The sequence below is a fragment of the Eptatretus burgeri genome, chromosome 7 (assembly GCF_056783735.1).
Source record: "Eptatretus burgeri isolate ZD-2024b chromosome 7, Ebu_testis_v1, whole genome shotgun sequence".
NCBI lineage: Eukaryota > Metazoa > Chordata > Myxini > Myxiniformes > Myxinidae > Eptatretus > Eptatretus burgeri.
In genome coordinates, this window is record NC_140967.1 from 111,691,325 (window position 1) to 111,715,138 (window position 23,814).

Consider the following 23,814-nt stretch of genomic DNA (forward strand, 5'->3'; position numbering starts at 1 on the left):
TGAATTCATGGTCAACACTGTGCCATGCTCGGCTAGAGAAGCCTCCTCCGTTTGGTGTTTTCATGGTCGACACTGTGCCATGCTCGGATGGAGAGGCCTCCTCTGTGTAGTGTTTTCATGGTGGACACTGTGCCATGCTCGGCTAGAGAGGCTTCCTCCCTTTGGTGAATTCATGGTCGACAATGTGCCATGCTCGGATGGAGAGGCCTCCTCCGTTTGGTGTTTTCATGGTCGACACTGTGCCATGCTCGGATGGAGAGGCCTCCTCCGTTTGGTGTTTTCATGGTCGACACTGTGCCATGCTCGGATGGAGAGGCCTCCTCTGTGTGGTGTTTTCATGGTGGACACTGTGCCATGCTCGGCTGGAGAGGCTTCCTCCGTTTGGTGTTTTCATGGTCGACACTGTGCCCTGCTCGGCTAAAGTGGCCTCCTCCATTTGGTGTTTTCATGGTCGACACTGTGCCCTGCTCGGCTAGAGAGGCCTACTCTGTTTGGTGAATTAATCGTCGACACTGTGCCATGCTCGGCTGGAGAGGCCTCCTCTGTTTGGTGTTTTCATGGTCGACACTGTGCCATGCTCGGCGAGAGAGGCCTCCTCCGTTTGGCGTTTTCATGGTCGACACTGTGCCATGCTCGGATGGAGAGGCCTACTCTGTTTGGTGAATTAATCGTCGACACTGTGCCATGCTCGGTTGGAGAGGCCTCCTCCGTTTGGTGTTTTCATGGTCGACACAGTGCCATGCTCGGATGGAGAGGCCTGTTCCGTTTGGTGAATTCATGGTCGACACTGTGCCATGCTCGGCGAGAGAGGCCTCCTCCGTTTGGTGTTTTCATGGTCGACACTGTGTCATGCTCGGATGAGGAGGCCTCTTCTGTTTGGTGTTTTCCTGGTCGACACTGTGCCATGCTCGGCTGGAGAGGCCTCCTCTGTTTGGTGTTTTCATGGTCGACACTGTGCCATGCTCGGCGAGAGAGGCCTCCTCCGTTTGGTGTTTTCATGGTCGACACTGTGCCCTGCTCGGCGAAAGAGGCCTCCTCCATTTGGTGTTTTCATGGTCGACACTGTGCCATGCTCGGATGAGGAGGCCTCTTCTGTTTGGTGTTTTCCTGGTCGACACTGTGCCATGCTCGGCTGGAGAGGCCTCCTCTGTTTGGTGAATTCATGCTTGACACTGTGCCTTGCTCGGCCAAAGAGGCCTCCTCCGTTTGGTGTTTTCATGGTCGACACTGTGCCATGCTCGGCGAGAGAGGCCTCCTCCGTTTGGTGTTTTCATGGTCGACACTGTGCCCTGCTCGGCGAAAGAGGCCTCCTCCGTTTGGTGTTTTCATGGTCGACACTGTGCCCTGCTCGGCTAGAGAGGCCTCCTCCGTTTGGTGAATTAATCGTCGACACTGTGCCATGCTCGGCTCGAGAAGCCTCCTCCATTTGGTGTTTTCATGGTCGACACTGTGCCCTGCTCGGCTAAAGAGGCCTCCTCCGTTTGGTGTTTTCATGGTTGACACTGTGCCCTGCTCGGATGGAGAGGCCTCCTCCGTTTGGTAAATTCATGGTCGACACTGTGCCATGCTCGGCTAAAGAGGCCTCCTCCGTTTGGTGTTTTCATGGTCGACACTGTGCCCTGCTCGGCTAAAGAGGCCTCCTCTGTTTGGTGAATTAATCGTCGACACTGTGCCATGCTCGGCTGGAGAGGCCTCCTCCGTTTGGTGTTTTCATGGTCGACACTGTGCCATGCTCGGCTAAAGAAGCCTCCTCCGTTTGGTGTTTTCAAGGTCGACACTGTGCCATGCTCGGCTGAAGAGGCCTCCTCCGTTTGGTGTTTTCATGGTCGACACTGTGCCATGCTCGGATGGAGAGGCCTGTTCCGTTTGGTGTTTTCATGGTCGACACTGTGCCATGCTCGGCTGGAGAAGCCTCCTCCGTTTGGTGTTTTCATGGTCGACACTGTGCCATGCTCGGATGGAGAGGCCTCCTCTGTGTGGTGTTTTCATGGTCGACACTGTGCCATGCTCGGATGAGGAGGCCTCTTCTGTTTGGTGTTTTCCTGGTCGACAATGTGCCATGCTCGGATGGAGAGGCCTCCTCTGTTTGGTGTTTTCCTGGTCGACGCTGTGCCATGCTCGGATGGAGAAGCCTCTTCTGTTTGGTGTTTTCCTGGTCGACACTGTGCCATGCTCGGATGGAGAGGCCTCCTCTGTGTGGTGTTTTCATGGTGGACAATGTGCCATGCTCGGCTCGAGAGGCCTCCTCCGTTTGGTGTTTTCATGGTCGACACTGTGCCATGCTTGGATGGAGAGGCCTCCTCCGTTTGGTGTTTTCATGGTGGACAATGTGCCATGCTTGGATGGAGAGGCCTCCTCCGTTTGGTGTTTTCATGGTGGACACTGTGCCATGCTTGGATGGAGAGGCCTGTTCCGTTTGATGTTTTCATGGTCGACACTGTGCCATGCTCGGATGGAGAGGCCTCCTCTGTTTGGTGTTTTCATGGTCGACACTGTGCCATGCTGTGTAATTTGTGTCACAAACTTGAATGTAACACTTGCTTGGTACATTCCTTATTGCAAAAACTGCACAGAACAGGCACCTTTGTCTGCACGAACGAATTTGTCCGCAGATTGTTTAATACAGGAAATGACTTGTCTTCTTGTGTCCACGACGTGGTGTGGGAATGTCACAGAATCACGAAACTTGGCAGATACACTTGCCTTCAACTCAGTCCACACCACCTGACAAGTGAAACATGTTCAATGAAAACTCGGAAGGTTGTTAAACTCATCCCGGGCCCAACTTTTTGGGTCACCCTGAATTTGGGCCGACGTACTGCGATGGCATCAACAGCACGAAGCGCTTGTTTGAACAACCTCTGTGCGTGTTCATCGTGGTCACGCCCAGTTGGCCCGAAAGGAGAAATCAGAGGCTTCTGTCGGAGTAAACAGGCGACCCCTCCTGGTTTTGCGAGTGGGCGTGGCTCCGAGCGCCGTTCCCGTCGTGGGACGTGACGATGAGAGGCGCGAGGCCGGCATGCGAGGTGTGCTCCATCACTTCAGTGTTGCGGCGACACCATGGACTTCCCGGGTTCCGCTCCAGGATTGACCCGCTTTAGTTCACCAGACGTGAACGGCTCGCTGAGCTCGGCCAGTGCGTCCGTTTCCACGGCTCCATCGAGTCGGACGGGCTCGGTCGCTTCGCGAGTTTCCATCGGAGGTGTCGCTTTCACCTTACAGGTAACTTCGATTCGATAACATGGTTCATCAGCGAATGTGGTACTTCACACCAGGGTTCATTTGTTCTCTCGTTCCGGGTCCTTGGCTTTTTTCTCTCTTGCCAACCAACCACAGCGTCAAGATGTTCAATATGGACTTTTTCAATCAACCGATGTTCCGCCCTTACCTGGCATGTCAGACAAATCTCTTCCGTGTGAAGGCTGCTGTGTCCGAAACCTCGTGTGGATTGCTGTGTCCGAAAACTCGTGCGGGCTGCTGTGTCCGAAAACTCGTGCGGGCTGCTGTGTCCGAAAACTCGTGCGGGCTGCTGTGTCCGAAAACTCGTGCGGGCTGCTGTGTCCGAAAACTCGTGCGGGCTGCTTTGTCCGAAAACTCGTACGGGCTGCTGTGTCCGAAAACTCGTACGGGCTGCTGTGTCCGAAAACTCGTACGGGCTGCTGTGTCCGAAAATTCATACGCGCTGCTGTGTCCGAAAACTCGTTCGTGCTGCTGCGTCCGAAAACTCCTGTGGATTGCTTTGTCCAAAAACTCGTGCTGGCTGCTGTGTCCGAAAATCGTACGGGCTGGTGTGTCCGAAAACTCGTACGGGCTGCTGTGTCCGAAAACTCGTACGGGCTGCTGTGTCCGCAAACTCGTACGGGCTGGTGTGTCCGAAAACTCGTACGGGCTTGTGTCCGAAAATTCGTACGGGCTGCTGTGTCCGAAAATTCGTACGAGCTGCTGCGTCCAAAAACACGTGCAGACTGCTGTGTCCAAAAACTCATACGGGCTGCTGTGTCTGAAAATTGGTATGGGCTGCTGTGTCCGAAAACTCGTCTGGATTGCTATGTCCGAAAACTCGTGCTGGTTGCTGTGACCGAAAACTCGTACGGGCTGCTGTGTCCGAAAACTCGTACGGGCTGGTGTGTCCGAAAACTCGTACGGGCTGCTGTGTCCGAAAACTCGTACGGGCTGGTGTGTCCGAAAACTCGTACGGGCTTGTGTGTCCGAAAATTCGTACGGGCTGCTGTGTCCGAAAATTCGTACGAGCTGCTGCGTCCAAAAACTCGTGCAGACTGCTGTGTCCAAAAACTCATACGGGCTGCTGTGTCCGAAAATTGGTACGGGCTGCTGTGTCCGAAAACTCGTCTGGATTGCTATGTCCGAAAACACGTGCTGGCTGCTGTGACCGAAAACTCGTACGGGCTGCTGTGTCCGAAAACTCGTGCGGGCTGCTGTGTCCGAAAACTCGTGCGGGCTGCTGTGTCCGAAAACTCGTGCGAGCTGCTGTGTCCGAAAACTCGTGCGGGCTGCTGTTTCCGAAAACTCGTGCGGGCTGCCGTGTCCGAAAACTCGTGCGGGCTGCTGTGTCCGAAAACTCGTGCGGGCATGCCGTGTCCGAAAACTCGTGCGGGCTGCTGTGTCCGAAAACACGTGCGGGCTGCTGTGTCCGAAAACTCGTGCGGGCTGCTGTGTCCGAAAACTCGTGCGGGCTGCTGTGTCCGAAAACTCGTGCGGGCTGCTTTGTCCGAAAACTCGTACGGGCTGCTGTGTCCGAAAACTCGTACGGGCTGCTGTGTCCGAAAACTCGTACGGGCTGCTGTGTCCGAAAACTCGTACGGGCTGCTGTGTCCGAAAATTCATACGCGCTGCTGTGTCCGAAAACTCGTTCGTGCTGCTGCGTCCGAAAACTCGTGTGGATTGCTTTGTCCAAAAACTCGTGCGGGCTGCTGTCAGAAAATTCGTACGTGTTTCTGCGTTCGAAAATTCGTGCGGGCTGCTACGTCCGAAAATTTGTACGTGCTGCTGTGTCCAAAAACTCGTGTGGATTGCTATGTCCAAAAACTCGTGCGGGCTGCTGTGTCCGAAAACTCGTGCGGGCTGCTGTGTCCGAAAACTCGTGCGGGCTGCTGTGTCCGAAAACTCGTACGGGCTGCTGTGTCCGAAAACTCGTACGGGCTGGTGTGTCCGAAAACTCGTACGGGCTGCTGTGTCAAAATTCGTATGAGCTGCTGCGTCCAAAAACTCGTGCAGACTGCTGTGTCCAAAAATTCATACGGGCTGCTGTGTCCGAAAATTGGTACGGGCTGCTGTGTCCGAAAACTCGTCTGGATTGCTATGTCCGAAAACTCGTGCTGGCTGCTGTGTCCGAAAACTCGTACGGGCTGGTGTGTCCGAAAACTCGTACGGGCTGCTGTGTCCGAAAACTCGTACGGGCTGCTGTGTCCGAAAACTCGTACGGGCTGGTGTGTCCGAAAACTCGTACGGGCTGGTGTGTCCGAAAACTCGTACGGGCTGGTGTGTCCGAAAACTCGTACGGGCTGGTGTGTCCGAAAATTCGTACGGGCTGCTGTGTCCGCAAACTCGTACGGGCTGGTGTGTCCGAAAACTCGTACGGGCTGGTGTGTCCGAAAACTCGTACGGGCTGCTGTGTCCGAAAACTCGTACGGGCTGGTGTGTCCGAAAACTCGTACGGGCTGCTGTGTCTGAAAACTCGTACGGGCTGCTGTGTCCGAAAACTCGTACGTGCTGCTGTGTCTAAAAATTGATACGTGCTGCTGCGTCCGAAAACTCGTGCAGGCTGCTGTCCTCAAACTCGGGCAGACTGCTGTGTCCGAAAACTCGTACGAGCTGCTGTGTCCGAAAACTCGTACGAGCTGCTGTGTCCGAAAACTCGTATGGGCTGCTGCGTCCGAAAATTCATACGGGCTGCTGCGTCCGAAAACTCGTGTGGATTGCTCTGTCCGAAAACTCGTGCGGGCTGCTGTGTCCGAAAACTCGTGCGGGCTGCTTTGTCCGAAAACTCGTACGGGCTGCTGTGTCCGAAAACTCGTACGGGCTGCTGTGTCCGAAAATTCATACGCGCTGCTGTGTCCGAAAACTCGTTCGTGCTGCTGCGTCCGAAAACTCGTGTGGATTGCTTTGTCCAAAAACTCGTGCGGGCTGCTGTGTCGGAAAATTCGTACGTGTTTCTGCGTCCGAAAATTCGTGCGGGCTGCTACGTCCGAAAACTCGTGCAGACTGCTGTGTCCGAAAATTTGTACGTGCTGCTGTGTCCAAAAACTCGTGTGGATTGCTATGTCCAAAAACTCGTGCGGGCTGCTGTGTCCGAAAACTCGTGCGGGCTGCTGTGTCCGAAAACTCGTGCGGGCTGCTGTGTCCGAAAACTCGTACGGGCTGCTGTGTCCGAAAACTCGTACGGGCTGCTGTGTCCGAAAATTCGTACGAGCTGCTGCGTCCAAAAACTCGTGCAGACTGCTGTGTCCAAAAACTCATACGGGCTGCTGTGTCCGAAAATTGGTACGGGCTGCTGTGTCCGAAAACTCGTCTGGATTGCTATGTCCGAAAACTCGTGCTGGCTGCTGTGTCCGAAAACTCGTACGGGCTGGTGTGTCCGAAAACTCGTACGGGCTGCTGTGTCCGAAAACTCGTACGGGCTGCTGTGTCCGAAAACTCGTACGGGCTGGTGTGTCCGAAAACTCGTACGGGCTGGTGTGTCCGAAAACTCGTACGGGCTGGTGTGTCCGAAAATTCGTACGGGCTGCTGTGTCCGCAAACTCGTACGGGCTGCTGTGTCTGAAAACTCGTACGGGCTGCTGTGTCTGAAAACTCGTACGGGCTGCTGTGTCCGAAAACTCGTACGTGCTGCTGTGTCTAAAAATTGATACGTGCTGCTGCGTCCGAAAACTCGTGCAGGCTGCTGTCCTCAAACTCGGGCAGACTGCTGTGTCCGAAAACTCGTACGAGCTGCTGTGTCCGAAAACTCGTACGAGCTGCTGTGTCCGAAAACTCGTATGGGCTGCTGCGTCCGAAAATTCATACGGGCTGCTGCGTCCGAAAACTCGTGTGGATTGCTCTGTCCGAAAACTCGTGCGGGCTGCTGTGTCCGAAAAGTCGTGCGGGCTGCTGTGTCCGAAAAGTCGTGCGGGCTGCTGTGTCCGAAAACTCGTGCGGGCTGCTTTGTCCGAAAACTCATACGGGCTGCTGTGTCCGAAAACTCGTACGGGCTGCTGTGGCATCAGCGACGGACGATGTGGCGGCGGCGGCATCAGCAGCAGCGACGGACGACGTTGCGGAGGCGGCATCAGCAGCAGAGACGGACGACGTTGTGGAGGCGGCGGCAGCAGCAGCGACGGACGACGTTGCGGAGGCGGCAGCAGCAGCAGCGACGGACGACGTTGCGGAGGCGGCGGCAGCAGCAGCGACGGACGACGTTGCGGAGGCGGTGGCAGCAGCAGCGACGGACGACGTTGCGGAGGCGGTGGCAGCAGCAGCGACGGACGACGTTGCGGAGGCGGCGGCGGCAGCAGCAGCGACGGACGACGTTGCGGAGGCGGCGGCGGCAGCAGCAGCGACGGACGACGTTGCGGAGGCGGCGGCAGCAGCAGCGACGGACGATGTTGCGGAGGCGGCGGCAGCAGCAGCGACGGACGACGTTGCGGAGGCGGCGGCAGCAGCAGCGACGGACGACGTTGCGGAGGCGGCGGCAGCAGCAGCGACGGACGACATTGCGGAGGCGGCGGCAGCAGCAGCGACGGACGACGTTGCGGAGGCGGCGGCAGCAGCAGCGACGGACGACGTTGCGGAGGCGGCGGCGGCAGCAGCAGCGACGGACGACGTTGCGGAGGCGGCGGCGGCAGCAGCAGCGACGGACGACGTTGCGGAGGCTGCGGCGGCAGCAGCAGCGACGGACGACGTTGCGGAGGCTGCGGCGGCAGCAGCAGCGACGGACGACGTTGCGGAGGCGGCGGCGGCAGCAGCAGCGACGGACGACGTTGCGGAGGCGGCGGCGGCAGCAGCAGCGACGGACGACGTTGCGGAGGCGGCGGCGGCAGCAGCAGCGACGGACGACGTTGCGGAGGCGGCGGCGGCGGCAGCAGCAGCGACGGACGACGTTGCGGAGGCGGCGGCGGCGGCAGCAGTAGCGACGGACGACGTTGCGGAGGCGGCGGCGGCGGCAGCAGCGACGGACGACGTTGCGGAGGCGGCGGCGGCAGCAGCAGCGACGGACGACGTTGCGGAGGCGGCGGCGGCAGCAGCAGCGACGGACGACGTTGCGGAGGCGGCGGCGGCAGCAGCAGCGACGGACGACGTTGCGGAGGCGGCGGCGGCAGCAGCAGCGACGGACGACGTTGCGGAGGCGGCGGCGGCAGCAGCAGCGACGGACGACGTTGCGGAGGCGGCGGCGGCGGCAGCAGCAGCGACGGACGACGTTGCGGAGGCGGCGGCGGCGGCAGCAGCAGCGACGGACGACGTTGCGGAGGCGGCGGGGGCGGCGGCGGCAGCAGTAGCGACGGACGACGTTGCGGAGGCGGCGGCGGCGGCAGCAGCGACGGACGACGTTGCGGAGGCGGCGGCGGCGGCAGCAGCGACGGACGACGTTGCGGAGGCGGCGGCGGCAGCAGCAGCGACGGACGACGTTGCGGAGGCGGCGGCGGCGGCAGCAGCAGCGACGGACGACGTTGCGGAGGCGGCGGCGGCAGCAGCAGCAACGGACGACGTTGCGGAGGCGGCGGCGGCGGCAGCAGCGACGGACGACGTTGCGGAGGCGGCGGCGGCGGCAGCAGCAGACGGACGACGTTGCGGAGGCGGCGGCGGCGGCAGCAGCGACGGACGACGTTGCGGAGGCGGCGGCGGCAGCAGCAGCGACGGACGACGTTGCGGAGGCAGCGGCGGCAGCAGCAGCGACGGACGACGTTGCGGAGGCGGCGGCGGCAGCAGCAGCGACGGACGACGTTGCGGAGGCGGCGGCGGCAGCAGCAGCGACGGACGACGTTGCAGCGACGGACGACGTTGCGGAGGCGGCGGCGGCAGCAGCTGCGACGGACGACGTTGCGGAGGCGGCGGCGGCAGCAGCTGCGACGGACGACGTTGCGGAGGCGGCGGCGGCAGCAGCAGCGACGGACGACGTTGCGGAGGCGGCGGCGGCAGCAGCAGCGACGGACAACGTTGCGGAGGTGGCGGCGGCAGCAGCAGCGACGGACGACGTTGCGGAGGCGGCGGCAGCAGCAGCGACGGACGACGTGTCGGAGGCAACTGCGATGGATGACCTATCGGCAGCTGCCTCAGATGACGTGGCGGCTGTGATGGATGACGTGGCGACAGCGGCTGCGACGGATGACGTGGTGGTGGCCGGCTGTGATGGATGACGTGGCGGCGGCGGCGGGACGACGTGGCGGAGGCGGCGGGACGACGTGGCGGAGGCGGCGGGACGACGTGGCGGCGGCGGCGGGGCGACGTGGAGGACGTGGCGGTGGCGGCGGGACGACGTGGCGGAGGCGGCGGGACGACGTGGCGGAGGCGGCGGGACGACGTGGCGGAGGCGGCGGGACGACGTGGCGGAGGCGGCGGGACGACGTGGCGGAGGCGGCGGGACGACGTGGCGGAGGCGTCGAGACGACGTGGCGGAGGCGGCGGGACGACGTGGCGGAGGCGTCGAGACGACGTGGCGGAGGCGGCGGGACGACGTGGCGGAGGCGTCGAGACGACGTGTCGGAGGCGGCGGGACGACGTGGCGGAGGCGTCGGGACGACGTGGTGGAAGTGGCGGGACGACGTGGCGGAGGCGTCGGGACGACGTGGTGGAGGTGGCGGGACGTGGCGGAGGCGACGGCGGCGGGTCGACGTGGCGGAGGCGACGGCGGCGGGTCGACGTGGCGGAGGCGGCGGGACGACGTGGCGGAGGCGGCGGCGGGACGACGTGGCGGAGGCGGAGGCGGCGGCGGCGGGACGACGTGGGGGAGGCGGCGGCGGCGGGACGACGTGGCGGAGGCGGCGGCGGCGGGACGACGTGGCGGAGGCGGCGGCGGCGGGACGACGTGGCGGAGGCGGCGGCGGCGGGACGATGTGGCGAAGGCGGCGGAGACGTGAAAATGGTGTGGGTAATCTTTTGATTCTTTGTTTCTTTTGCCTGACAGATTGGATTGGCCCGTGAGCCGGTCGCACTGGATCCACATGAGATGACCTTGGGTGCTGTCCGTGAGCTGGCCTGCTCAGTCATTGATCAGAAGGTCAGACTGGGGAGTCGCTATTATTGGGGCGTGTTCCTGAACACGGTCTGTGGGTGCCAGATGGAAGGTTGCTGCATTTCCCTTCACACAAACTTGAATGCATTCATCACTCTTCCATTCCATCGTCTTGCTTGTCTGTTGTCTGTGGAACTGTCTTTCTGCCTCGTGAGGTGATTTCCTGCTTTTACCAGCTGTCCCTTTGAACTGCTGCCCATGACCACATCATCTTGCTTCGTACATACTTGAGCTGTGCTGACACGACACGGTGCACATACTGCTTTCCATTCGTATGAAGTTTGTACCCGATTCGAAGCACCTACACGTGTGGTCATGATGAACCATTTAAACAGCTATTTATTTAACAAGTATTTGCTTTGTTTTTTTTTGGCTCGCTGAAAACTGCGAACCATTGATTGAAAATGATGGCTTCCAGGTGAGCAACATATCCATTATGTTTTCAGGTTGTCCGTCCGGCTGTCCGTCCATCTGCGAGTCCGTGATCGGTTTCCGTTTCCGCGATAACTTGAGAACTGCTGAACGGATCGAAGTCAAACTTGGTACAAGTATGTATAATGATGTAAAGATGAACGGATTCGATTTGTGGGTCAAAAGGTCAAAGGTCAGAGGTCATGTTTGGTTAAAAAAAATGCTGTTACCACACTAACTTGTGAATGGGTGATTGGATTTTGACCAGACTTGGTGTCTATGCAGTACGATGCAACGTTGAACTGATTAGATGGCGGTATAAAAAGGTCAAAGGCCAGAGGCCACGATAGGTTTTCATTACCGCGATAACTTAAGAACAGCTGAAGGGATCCAAGTCAAACTTTGTACAAGTATGTATAATAATGTATACATAAATTGATTAGATTATGGGGTAAAGAGGTCAGGTTAAAAAAAAGTGATATTTGAGAACAGCTGGTGGGATTTATATCTAACTTGGTACAAGTACATATGATGATGTAATCATGTAGGCGGAGGCATATGTCGACGTTGTGACGTCAGAGTGCCGATCTAGTTTGACTATACTGTGTGTACAAACCGCTTCTCTTTCACTGCCTCAAATTCAAATGTATCTCATGTTTCCCATGATGAGGCATCTTGTTCCACCTGGGGGGGTCAATAGACTCTTGGTTCAGAACCACTGCTCTAGACATATGTACAATCACCTCTGAGCTGTGTACCCCGGCTTTGAACCTCGTCCCAGCTATAAACTGTCATCCCATTGTTTTGCATGTGGCATGCATGAGGCATCATTGAGCGTGCCGTCACCCGAATGTACGTTAAACTGGGCATTGGGAGTGGAGGTGGGGGGAGAGGGGTTCATAGATGGTGCTTACAAAAGTATGGACTGTCTGCTCGAGTGGGATAGAATTACTCCTGTGTTCGGGATCTGTTCGAGGCAAGTCGTACGTAATATGTGCACTGAGGGGCAGTGATTTTAACCCTTAGAGGAAAATAGGGTAAGGTTGTATCCTGTAACACCTCCTGTGCAGGTGAGGACTTGGCCACAAAAGGCTCCAGGAAAGTGCTACGTGCTTTAAAAGGAAGCACCACGGGCTGCTTGACAGTGGGCCATGGCGTTCCTGTACTTACGATGAATAACAAACATGAATATGTAATCGTGCTCTATTCTTATTGCACTGAGAACTTTAAGTTTTAAAAAAGGATATGTGCTTGCTTCTTCCTTTGAAAGTTCACATGTTTCACATCCCCATTTTAACGAGTTGGCCTTTTGTTTGGTGGTGTGGTCAGAGTGCATAGCTAACTAATGATGCTGGGATCGCACGTTACAGCTAATAATACGAAAATGCGTATTGTGATCCGACAATGATGGTGGCGAGGTAGCGCACTTATCTTTTGAGCCATCTCGTGTGGGTTCAAATCCCGGCCCAACTATAAAATGTCAGACTGGTGCTTCCCAGGCAGGGATGGCCTTGCATACCAAAGTACCCATTGCTTGGATGCACGTGAGGCCAGGTGTTCCCTTTGCTAGCATTAGTCGGTGGACATTTAATCTCTCATGGTGTCTTTTGGGACTTGTAGGTGAGTTATCGCTGGCACTAGGGAACAAATGATAAATTCCTCAGGCCCAAATCATCTCAAGTGAGTCGATTTATCAGGCCTTGCCAGCCGGATTGTGAAAGACTTTGGCCAAAACTTCCCCCACCCGAAGGTCAGAATAATTTGGGCCTTTAAAAAATAGTAGTAGTTGTAGTTGTCGTAGTTGGTGTACATATTGTATTTGCACCTTATCTATGAATGCCCTTGTAGTAAATGGAAAAGTACACTGGAGTGTCCTCATGTCCTTGTCCTGTATGATTTAATCTACAAGTTGCATTGTTAAGCTTCGATGAAACTTTTCAAGGAAAACCAACACGTCTCGCACGCAGTGCCGATGGCTGTCACAGAAAGACTTATTGGTTTTTCGGTGCATGTTTTTCAGTCCGACCGTTTCCTCTGAAAGTTTTTGAAATATGAGCTTCTCTTGCAGGATGTTTTTGTGGTTAGTAGCTGATTGCATTCTTTGTGGTTATTGCTGAATTCTGTCATTTTCAGAACCCCTTACTGATCATTTTCACACGTTTTCTCAATTTTATCTGCTTCACATTTTCACAGGGTGTCAAGATTTCTTAGTTTGTAATGTTTGACATTAAACACGAACACGAGATGTCAATGTATGCTTTGCTTTGATAATGAGATGCGTAATGTTATAAATATCGTGGCGGGCTCGGGGTTTGAGGATAACCACGAAGGGAAGCATTCGGGTTCCTCTCAAACACCCGCACCTTTCGGCTGATGTGCCGCGGGTAACCCTGTGGCCCGGCTGGTTGCGAAGCAACCACAAACGTCGATTAACTTGGTCAACTCGAACAGGTTTACCTGTTTAACACCGTTTACCTGAGGAGCTGACTCGATTAACCGAGGGTCGTGCCCTCGGCACTTTCAGACTACTGCTGAGCGATACAATGCATGTACGCTGGCTAACGAGAGCAAATCACATGAGATAAAACTTCCCGTTTAACAATCATGCTGACTGTGCTGGACCAATGGAGGAAAGGGTGAAAACGAGCAGGCTGAACTGAACAATTAACATGGGTTTATTTATAAGGAAGCACGAGGAAAAGCAGGTGGCAGAGTGAAGATAAGGGGTTTGTTCACAGGGGGTTTTCGTACAGCAGGGATGTACAGTATTCATGTGGTACAGCAAAAGACATACAATGATACAAATTCATGCAGTAAAGAGACAAACGGCAGAACGAACCCGACGATCTCTCTTGCACCGTTTTACTTACATTAACATGACGGGCACCATCAGAATTGTGCTGCGGAAGGGTAGATAAGCAAGAGAGATAATAAAAGATGCTTGGCGTTGGCGACCTTTGGCTTACCCGGCACGTACGTGCGGGCACGTGCGATTCCAAAGTACAGAGAAGGTAAGGGTGGGGGGGGGGGAAATGAAGAGAAAAAGAGGATGTCTGGGTACGAGTGGGATGTGGTGTTCGGGTGCTTGTGTGCGAGACATTGGGCACTCTAAAGAGAGTGGTTGGTTGGGCTTTGCCCATGCTGATAACTCTGTGCGTGCTCAGTAGACGAGTCGGAAAAGAGAGAAGGAGAACGTGTGAGGATCAGAACTACCTATCATGTATGATTGCTGATTTCACCCCTCATCTAATACTGTGCCTGGACTGCTTGGCACTTGGTCCGTTTCATCAGCGTTCCATTTCATTCCATTCCTTTTGGCAGCAAACGTCCACGAACCTTTCACGAACCACTATGTCCAGCAGCAACCACCACACGAGCAAAAGAGCAAGCACTCCATCAAGAACCTCTGGCCAGCTCTCCTCCACCATTTCTCCCTCCAGCAACCAGCGCTGATACTTAAGGGCTACGGGCAGAGAGGGGTGTGGGTTTGGGGGGTAAAGGATGAATGCCTGCCTCTTGTAGGGGTGGTTCCGGGGAGCACGGGTCACGCACAACCCTATTTCCTTCGAGTGCAGAGTGCCCATTGCTCCATACGTGCTCCAGGGTGACGCGGGTTCCTGGGCTGGAATCACCTTTCCTTTTCCTCTGACTTATTATCAGCTCAGGCCAGATTAGATCTGTGACTTGCTTACAGGTACCATGTAAACCTGTACTAACCTGTTCCATGGTTGGGTTATCTCTGACTTCCCCACCACATTTCCTGGTGAGGAAGGTATATGATATGGACACTCAGCAGGATTAAAAACAAAATCTGTCAAAGGGCGGAGGAGCTCCTTGTGAGCCAACGGCCATCCATATCGAGTGCCCAACTTTGTCTGTGGACGTCTTACTGCAGTTGGGTTACTTTTGTTTTCAGAGGATGGTGGCAGGATTTCCACTCCGGCCACCGTAAAACCTTTCACTCCGCAAAACAAGAATAACGCAAAGAAAATTGAAAACCCACTCCGTGGGAGTACCTTCTGTGCGGCTGCCCTCCGCAGGGCACCTCACCAGATGACGTGATTGGGGCAAATCCTTCAGGACCCCACTCTTTTATGAGAGGAGGAAAACCTTGGCGGAACCTTCCCGGGTCAGATTGCGGAAGTGTGTGTTGGGTTGGTGCTGAGGTGTCATCCACCAGACGGTGGTCTCCTTGGGTTAACCTGAGGTGGTCCCTTTGAGTGGATGCCTGGAATGTTCCATCCCTTAGAGAGGATGATCACCTGTCTTTGTTATCATCTGAGCTCAAGCGCTTGGACATCGGTTTTGCAGCACTCTCTGAGGTTCGGAGACCGGATAGTGGTTCAGAGACACCTACTTTTGCTCTGGTCGCTCTGCTGGTTACCATGCCCAAGGAGTTGCTGTAGCTGTGTCCAAGATGCTGACTCCAATGATAATTGCGGTAACACCGGTCAACGGGTGTATTACGAGACAAGGATTCGTCACTCCTTGGGTGTCGTTTCCATGGTCTTTGTTTATGCTCCGACTGAGGCGAGTGATCTCACCTTGAAGCACGCATTCTATGCCACGCTCGAGTCCATGGTTGATCAGTGCCCCAGGCGAGATGCACTTCTCGTCTTGGGGGATTTCAATGCATCGACTGGAACTGATCGGGATGGTTATGAGACGTGTGTTGGTCACCATGAATATGAAAGTGTGAACCAGAATAGCACCAATTTTCTTGACTTTGCAAGAAGTCAGGGACTCAGGGTGGCTGGTTCATGGTTTCAACACCCACAGGCTCATCGCTGGACTTGGTGTTCCAACGCTGGTGGTGTGGCAAAGCAGATTGACCATGTGCTCGTTGATGGTCGCTGGAGGATGATCCAGAACCGCAGGGCCTACCCGAGTGCTCAGTTCCTCAATCCCGACTGCAGGCTCGTCATAGCAACTCTGAAGTTGCAGCTCAAATCTGGGAGAAAGGTACCATCCCAGCCTCGGCTGGATGTTGGAAAGCTCAAGGATGAGAGGGTAGTTTGAGTTTGCGAACAGGCGGAGTGGGGATTTGGGGGATTTGGGTGCTTTGTGGAATCCTGAAGAGTTGTGGAGTGCCTTTAAGACCACCATCCTTGATGTTGTCGGTGGATGTCTTGGAACTCACCGGAGGACTAAGAAGAATTTTGTCTCTCAAGGGACACTGGATACCATTTACCAGAGTAGCAGGGCCAGGCTGAATGGCAGAGCTGAGCTGTTCAGGGAGTTGAGGGGTAAAACTGTATGTGCACTAAGGGTGGATAAGGAGACTTATGCGAATAATCTGTGAGGGGGTAGAGCATCACCTGTGGTCAATTGATTCTCATCCCGCTTACAGGGGAATACACGCATTGCATTCATCTAAGCCCGTCCCTCGATGTACTGCAGTTAGAGCAGAGGGTGGTGGACTCCTGACAGAGGAGCCGAAGTGAAGGCCGGCTGAGCTGGTTACTTTGAGCAGCTGTACCAAGCTGATCCACCAGCTGTTGAGTTCGATATAAGAGGTGTTACTATCTCTATTGCTGACCCTGCAGTCAACTGTGGTCCACCTTTGTTTGTGGAAACACAGGCTATGGTGAACCAGTTGAAATGGTTTAAAGCTCCTGGGATTTGTGGCATCCATGCTGAACTTCTCAGGCTGGTGAAAATGCTGTACTCATGTCATTGCATGCAGTTCTGTGCTCTACCTGGAACACAGGCATTTTCCCAACTGACTGGAAGAGGGGCCTTGTTGTCCCTCTCTGGAAAGGGAAGGGTGATCACCAGGACTGCAACAACTACCGAGGGGTGACACTGCTCTTAGTGCCGGGCAAGGTCTTTGCTCGGATAATACTTGATAGGGTTCGCCACCATCTGCTTGAGCACCAGAGTCCAGAACAATCAGGCTTTACACCAATGAGGTCAATCGTTGACCACATTCTTGCCCTTTTGGTCCTCACCGAAGGCAGACGAGAGTTTCGGCAGTGGCTGCTTGCAACCAAAGTTGATCTCTGCAAAGCGTTTGATTCAGTGAATCGGGATGCCCACTGTAGGATTCTTGGTCTTCATGGGTGTCACCAAAACTAACCAATCTGATGTCTGAACTGCACTATGGAACTGAGAGTGCTGTAATGTATGATGGTTCCATCTCTGACTTATTTCCAGTTGTTACTGGAGTTTGTTAGGGGTGTGTACTGGTTCCGACACTTTTCAGCGCTTGTATGGAGTGGATTCTGGGGAGGATGTTGGAGAGATCAAGCTGCGGTGCTTTGTTTGGGAATGTCAAGATCTCTGACCTTGATTTCGCAGATGATGCAGTCATCTTTGCGGAGACTCTGGATATCATTTTGGGGGGCCCTCGAGGTGCTGAATGAGGAGTCCGAGAGGCAATGGGATTATGCATGTCCTTGGTCAAAACTAAGATCCAGGCTTTCAATGACATCTTGGATGCTGCTATCTTGTCTGTACCTGATTGTGGCGACAATGTTGAGGTCACAAAGAGATTCACTTACCTTGGCACTGATGTTCATGTCTGTGCTGGCTGGAAGCCCGAGGTCAATAGATGTCTGGGTTGGGCCTGGGAAGTCATGAATTCACTGGATCATGGGGTGTGGGGTGGCCGGTACCTGTGCAGGACGACAAAAGTCCGAGTCTTCAGGTCCTTGATGCTTCCAGTCTTGCTCTATGGATGTGAGACTTGGATTCTGACCAGGGATCTGAGACCGAGACTTAACTCCTTCGGTGCCAGGTGTCTTCGGAGAATCCTTGGTTATCGCTGGTCAGACTTTGTGTCCAACGAGCGGTTGTTGAGAGAGACTCAAATGAGATTTGTTTCCTGCATGGTCTGTGAGCGTCAGCTGCGGCTGTATGGACATGTGGCTCGTTTTCCTGACGCTGATCCTGCTCACCAGATTTTTTCATCGAGGGAACCTCGTGAGTGGAGGAGGCCAATGGCCCGACCATGTGCCTCTTGGTTGCAGCAAGTTGATCGGCATCTCGAGGAAATAAGGATGGGCCAGGCATCTGCCTGGGGGATGTCCAGACCAAGCACCTTGGAGTACCGGTGGAAAGTGGACGCAGCGACACACTGCCCTGGCACGTTCCCATACCTGACCTTCCCTGTGATTGTTATCTCACACCATGAGGCGTTCGCGTACCATTAATAATGGAATTGTTGCTGAAGTTTAAAATGACAGAGAAAAGTGATTATTTTTCTTTTATTTAATCACTGGTTTGCAGAGCTGCAGAATGACTTGTAAAATAAACACATCAACGGATTACAAACGAAAACTATTTAAGAGATTAATAGGGAAGGAATGGTGGGGGCAAGCGGAAAGCTGACCATGTGTCCTGTATATTCTGGCATCATCCCATTTCCTACTTTCCCAGGATGCCATTTGTGTCTGTGGTCATGCTCGTGCCGTGTCCCACCGTCTTGTCCATGCCATGTCATGCCGTGTCCCACCGTCATGTCCCTGTCATGCCATTTCTGTGCTGTATCGTGTCCATGCCGTATCTCATCGTCATGTCCGTGTCGTGTCCCACCATCTACGTGGGTGGTGACGAGGTGAGATTGGTTGCCGGTAGGCCAATACAGGTGTTTGATTCACTGCTCAAATAACAGCTCGCTTAATCGTTGGGATGGCATCCTCTCTCAATCGTGGTGGATAACCACAAGATCTAGCTATCTCTGTTGTTTCATAAAAGTGCTCTTTAAAATGTTCCGAGCATAAGGCTAATACACATTTGGGTATTTCAGACAAACCTCATCCGATTCCTGCCAAACTTTAGGGTCCTTCGGCCATTGGTGTCGCATGAAACCATCTGGGTTTGTATTACGATACAAGCATCAAGGATGCACTGACTTGGCATATTTGCAAAAAATCGAAAATCGTTCGCCGTTTCAGTTAAATCGTTGGCCAATATTGACACGTCCGTCGACTCTCGGGTGCAACATCACGGCTAATCATGAAAAACAAGAAGATCTCGTCTTTTAATCGTAAATCGGAAAATGACGCATCATATCCATTTTGTGGGGTATCACAGGATAGATTAACATCAAGGTGGTCTAATCGTTTTGGTTCCCTTTTTAAAATTACCTGGAAATATATCACCGTCGATGCAGTTTTTTACATCACCCTGATACACCACCCTTTAGGACGTGTCCAAGTTCTGCGAAACTGGAGGTTCATGGAAGTGATCAAAATATTCAAATTATTTGTGTTCTACAGTTTTCGAGTATATAATTAAATTTAAATAAAATATCGATTGTAAAAGTCGTTTGAATCAATTAATTCTGGGTTTTACTGCCATTTTACCCAGTATCTATTACATCACCCGATCTAACGCGCTACATTGGTTATTCGTGTTTGTTATTTGTGTCCATTATGACGTCCTTAAAAGGACACTACGTTTCCCGTTTGGAATGATTTTCAATTTTATTTGCCAGGCAGGCAGACGGAGTAAAAAAATAAATCTCGCTCCTCTACGCACGTGCGATCTGGATGAATTCAGAGACAAAGTAGTGTAAAACGGCAGGTTTGTCTCCCTATTCATGTTCCGATTCATGTTCAAAATACAGGGTGTTTCAAAAAGATTGATACAACTTTGACTTCCTGACATCCCTTTGTTTTTTGACCGATACCGTTTTTTTTCTTTTCACGGTTTGGTGGTGTTGTTATGGTATTTGTTCCCTGGGATTTCAAGCTCCGGAGCTCAACTCTGCCATAGACAGTGAAGCAGAAGCTAAAAGTGTCCACTGCAGAATGTGGTATGAGACTAAATCACATGTAGACACCCACTGGAGGTTCTGCTGGGAATATGACCTCAGAACACGGGATGGACCCACAAATTATGCCATTCAACGTTTTGTGAAATGTTTTGAGCACAAGGGGACAGTGCACAACCAGAGCAAGGGCAACAGTGGCAGGCTAGCATCAGTAACCAAGAGCCAAGCCAACATCGACGCCATGTGGGATTCTGCAGTGGACGGTCCCAAGAAGTCCCACCCACGGCGCTCACGGGAGCTCGGCATCAAACCAACGTCAGTCTGGCATATCCTCACTAAGGAACGGAAGCTTTTTCCCACACATCATCTCTATTAGGCATAAACTGAGTCAAGATGACATGAGAAGGAGACTTGATATGTGCAATTGGCTCAGTGACAGGTTGGAGCTGTCCCCAAACTGGATCAACCTGATCTGGTTCAGTGATTTCCACTTGAACGGTGCCAACAACAACCACAACAACATTTTCTGGGGGCAGAAACATCTGAGGAGATCACTGAGAGGTACCTGAAAGGACCTAAGGTCACATGCTTCTGTGCCTTCAATGCCAGATGGGGAATGATAGGGCCTTACTGCTTTGAGAATGACAACAGCAGGATGGTGACGATCAACGGTAAGCACTACCGGGCCATGCTCCAGAAGTTCCATAATGATCTAGCCCAAAAGGTCACCTCAAACCAGCTCGGTATGACCTGGTTTACACAGGATGGTGCACCGCCACCAGACGGATTTTTTGCTCGACTTTCTCCATGTATGTTGGTTGCGCTTCGTGTGGGCAGAAGGTCGTTCACATGAAACGCGCGATCTGCCCGGTCAATTTGTTTATTACGCAGAAGCTGCTGCCAAGACAGCAACCGCACCCTAAGATGGCAAGCAGGGTAACCTGTTGTCAAGGAATCTCAAAGAACACCTGAGCAGTTTGTACCCACGGTCCAGGCAGGAATTTTGAATTTGTTCAGGGTGGCGGCGATAATTCTCCTCCTCTTCATGAAGGACACCGTGAAATCTTCACCGTCCACCAACGAATGGTGATAAGACAGGACACCCACTTTAACATCGTTCCTCGGGATGGCACACGCATTGATGCCGCGCCTTTCCTGTGAAACACCAGGGTGACATATTTTATAGCTGGTTCGAGATTTCAATCAGGATAGACAGCTCAGATGGGAAGTTGTTTTTGTATCAAGTTTGTTTTGATGGTTACTCAGACGCACATCTTATGTATTTTTGAATGACTTCAAAGAATCGTACGGTATTCGATTTGAGTTATGGTGGGAATAAATTTTTGGATTTCAAATTAAAATCGAATTACTTTGAGAGTCATTTCCGTTTACATGCAGTGCTTGTATTTTGCGCAACCGCGCCAACGGACTCTGTTGAAACAAAAGCTTACAAACTCCCCGCTGCAAAGTGAACATGTCTGTGCAAGCGATGCATTGCATGCACGTGCCACTGATTGTTTGACATTACTTTTCTTTGGGGACAAGATAAGTGGGTTTGATTCACGGTGGAAAGGGTGAACTTCGTCTGATATTGTTGATTGGGATTGTTTTTTTTTTTTTTAAATCAATTAATTAATTAATTTAAGCAAATTTTGTTGGTGTGGACCGATTTGAACAAAATTACTCCAGCTTGAGAATGAACTCTGTCTGCTTTTTGCTGGTGGTGTTTTTACGGCGCTTGATCTGATCTAACTTGCAGCATCTCTCCCTAACCCAGTTCCCAGAATGCTGCTTCTATGGCATGTATGACAAGGTCATGCTATTCCGGCATGATGCACAGACGGAAAACGTGTTGCGACTGCTTACGTCTGCCGAGAGCATTCACGATGGTGACCTCATTGAGGTCGTTCTTTCAGGTACTTCCTTCTTTGACTTTTTTTTTTTGATCTCAGGCTCATGGACACATCGCAACATTAAATTTGACATCTGAAGCCAAACCCTCCTGTAAAATATTAACATTAAATTGGTTGTGTTATCCCTCTCCTAAATGGCAGCATAACTACAGTGGCTCACCACAAAAATGGTTGAAGTTGAAAAATATTTTTTTGAAATCGTCCATGATTATTAAAAGAATGACTCTGTTCCAACGCTTTCACCGCTCACAGTTTGGAGTTGCACCTTACATGGTTTATAACCAAAAGGTTTTCATCACAAGTGTATGGAGGCTTGTTGAATCATATCATGCTGTTTTAACGTACCCCGTGATGCCCTAATATGGGCGAAACTGGTCGGTAACTGCATTTTCCATGCACTTGTGACAGTATCTAAAATTACATCTTTGTAATCAGCTCTTGCAAGATAGTTCTTCTGGGAGCCGCAGACAGTGCAAGTTTGGTGGCGGTGACGTTACGGCATTCATCTCAGGTCGGAGAAGGACATTGCTTATCGCCATTGCGCCCGACCGCAAAACCATCAATGACTGACTCTAGATTGTGCTTGGGAAAGCGGGAAATAATGTTCTGCGTGGCAGGTGGCACTTACCGCTCCCGGTATCACGCAGCAATGGCTGTATGGGACTCTGTTCTGATGCTTTCACCACTCACAGTTTGGAATCCCACATTATATGTGTATATCTCTAGCAATAGATGTCAGTGCGTGTCAGTCCATCCGTCTCCTCCATAACTCCAAAACCATGAAACGTAGCTGCTCAAAACTTTGCATGCATACGAGGGGAACGCCGAGGTGGTGCATGAATGAAAATTGGATGCTTTGGTTAATGTAAACACCTCTTTGAGGATAATTTAGGCAGAGCTCATCACAAAAAAATAAGCCTTTCCCTGATGGCAGCACACCATCTTGGTGAGCTCGCAAAAGTCTTAAGCCGCCAATTTTTTTGGCCTGCTCAACAATGCCTGGACTTGGAACAGGCCACAATGATTATACATGCATATAGAGGCGTTTCTGTGTGTTCAATGTAATCTTCTTTATCAGGGCTAATACGCCGAAATCACTGCCGTCAAATCTTAGATTCATGCACGGAGGATGTTTGAGGCAGGTTTACTCGAGGATATCAGTGAAGAGGTGTTCATTTAGGGACTTTGAAAACGTTAACGTGAGACGTTTGAAGGTAATCACGTGACCCAGAAGTGCTTTGATGTTGATCCGTGAAGAGAAATTATTCGGGGAAACGTAAACATTCATTCCACTTTGTGTTCTTCTATTACTACTATGAGGACGACTCATGTTTTATTTCATCATTCTGATACTCCATTTGGTACTGTAGCATTACGGTCCAAGCTGTTATGGTATTACATTGGTTTGTATTTGGTTTTGGATGTGAAGCAGGAGTTCCGGGCCACGGGGCATTACAGGAATGCGGTCGTGAGAGCACGGCACCATGATGATTTGGGTACCTGAATAAATGAGCGTTCTCTTCAAACATTGTCTCTTTATGTGTCTTCTACAGCAGAAATTTACATGGTGGCAGTGGTTTTAGGACACATTTGAGCCCATCGATCTAACAAGCTGGTGTTTCCCGTGCCTTTTGTAATTGGCTCGTCCGCCCTTTCCTCGTCGACCCACGCAGCCACTGTTCACAATGGCAGACTTGGCTGGAACTCCACACATGGACTGGACCACGCTTAGTGCAGTGGTGGCTTTTAAAATGTTTAGACCGATTGGAGCTGTACTTTCCAGTTAGAGGCATTACGGAGAGCAACCAGGTGCCACTGATCCTGCTTCATCTGGGAGAAGGCCTTAAACGGTACAACACATGCACCTTACTTAATGGGTGAACAGCGGCAGCAACCTGTGTATATTTTCAATTGTTTCCCGGAACAAATGGAACCCTCGGATAATTTCAGGATCTGCTGAGTGGAGCTTCGTCACGACGGCCAGAATCTCGGTGAGTCACTTGACGTCTTTATCAGCCGGTGAAAGTTTATCCCCCAAAAGTGTGATTTCAGCTCCAATCAAGAAGAAGGCAACCGCTTGATTGAACATATCATTGCAAGTACCCAAATCTCCGACTTTCAGAAGATGCTTTTGACAAAACCAAAGACCTTTACTCTTAACAATGCATTGAAACTGGGATGCATATATGAAACCTCTGCCACATTCCTCAAACAGTTGCATACTATGAATGACTGTGCTAACAAAGCAGCTGACGACACAAAACATCTCTTCTGTTGGCCTGAGACTCAGTAAGTACAAAACTGTGGGACCTCCACACCCTCCAACATGTAACCAATGTCCTGCTCCCAACGACGCATGCAGATTGTGTTCTCAGCTAGGCAATTTGGCCAAGTGCTGTCTTGCGTCCAAGTTTTGACAACCATGACCCTACCTCTCATCGAGTGCATACAGACACCAAGCACCCAGAAGCTTCCCACCCAACAACTATGGTCCAACAAGGAATGCTTGCTGGAACCCCTGGACATCACATACTCATGTTAATCTT

The 23,814-nt window shown here is 52.6% G+C and overlaps 1 protein-coding gene across 1 annotated transcript in view; it reads left to right on the plus strand.

Moving 5' to 3' along the window:
- Positions 1 to 2,954: 2,954 nt before the first annotated feature.
- Positions 2,955 to 23,814, plus strand: part of LOC147024102 (serine/threonine-protein kinase D1-like) — a 163,102-nt gene continuing 142,242 nt past the window's right edge. The window contains exons 1-3 of the mRNA XM_085890367.1: positions 2,955 to 3,222; positions 10,118 to 10,210; positions 21,133 to 21,271. Coding sequence (XP_085746493.1) covers positions 3,061 to 3,222; positions 10,118 to 10,210; positions 21,133 to 21,271 — 394 coding nt within the window. The 5' untranslated portion in view covers positions 2,955 to 3,060. The remainder of the gene's footprint in view (positions 3,223 to 10,117; positions 10,211 to 21,132; positions 21,272 to 23,814) is intronic.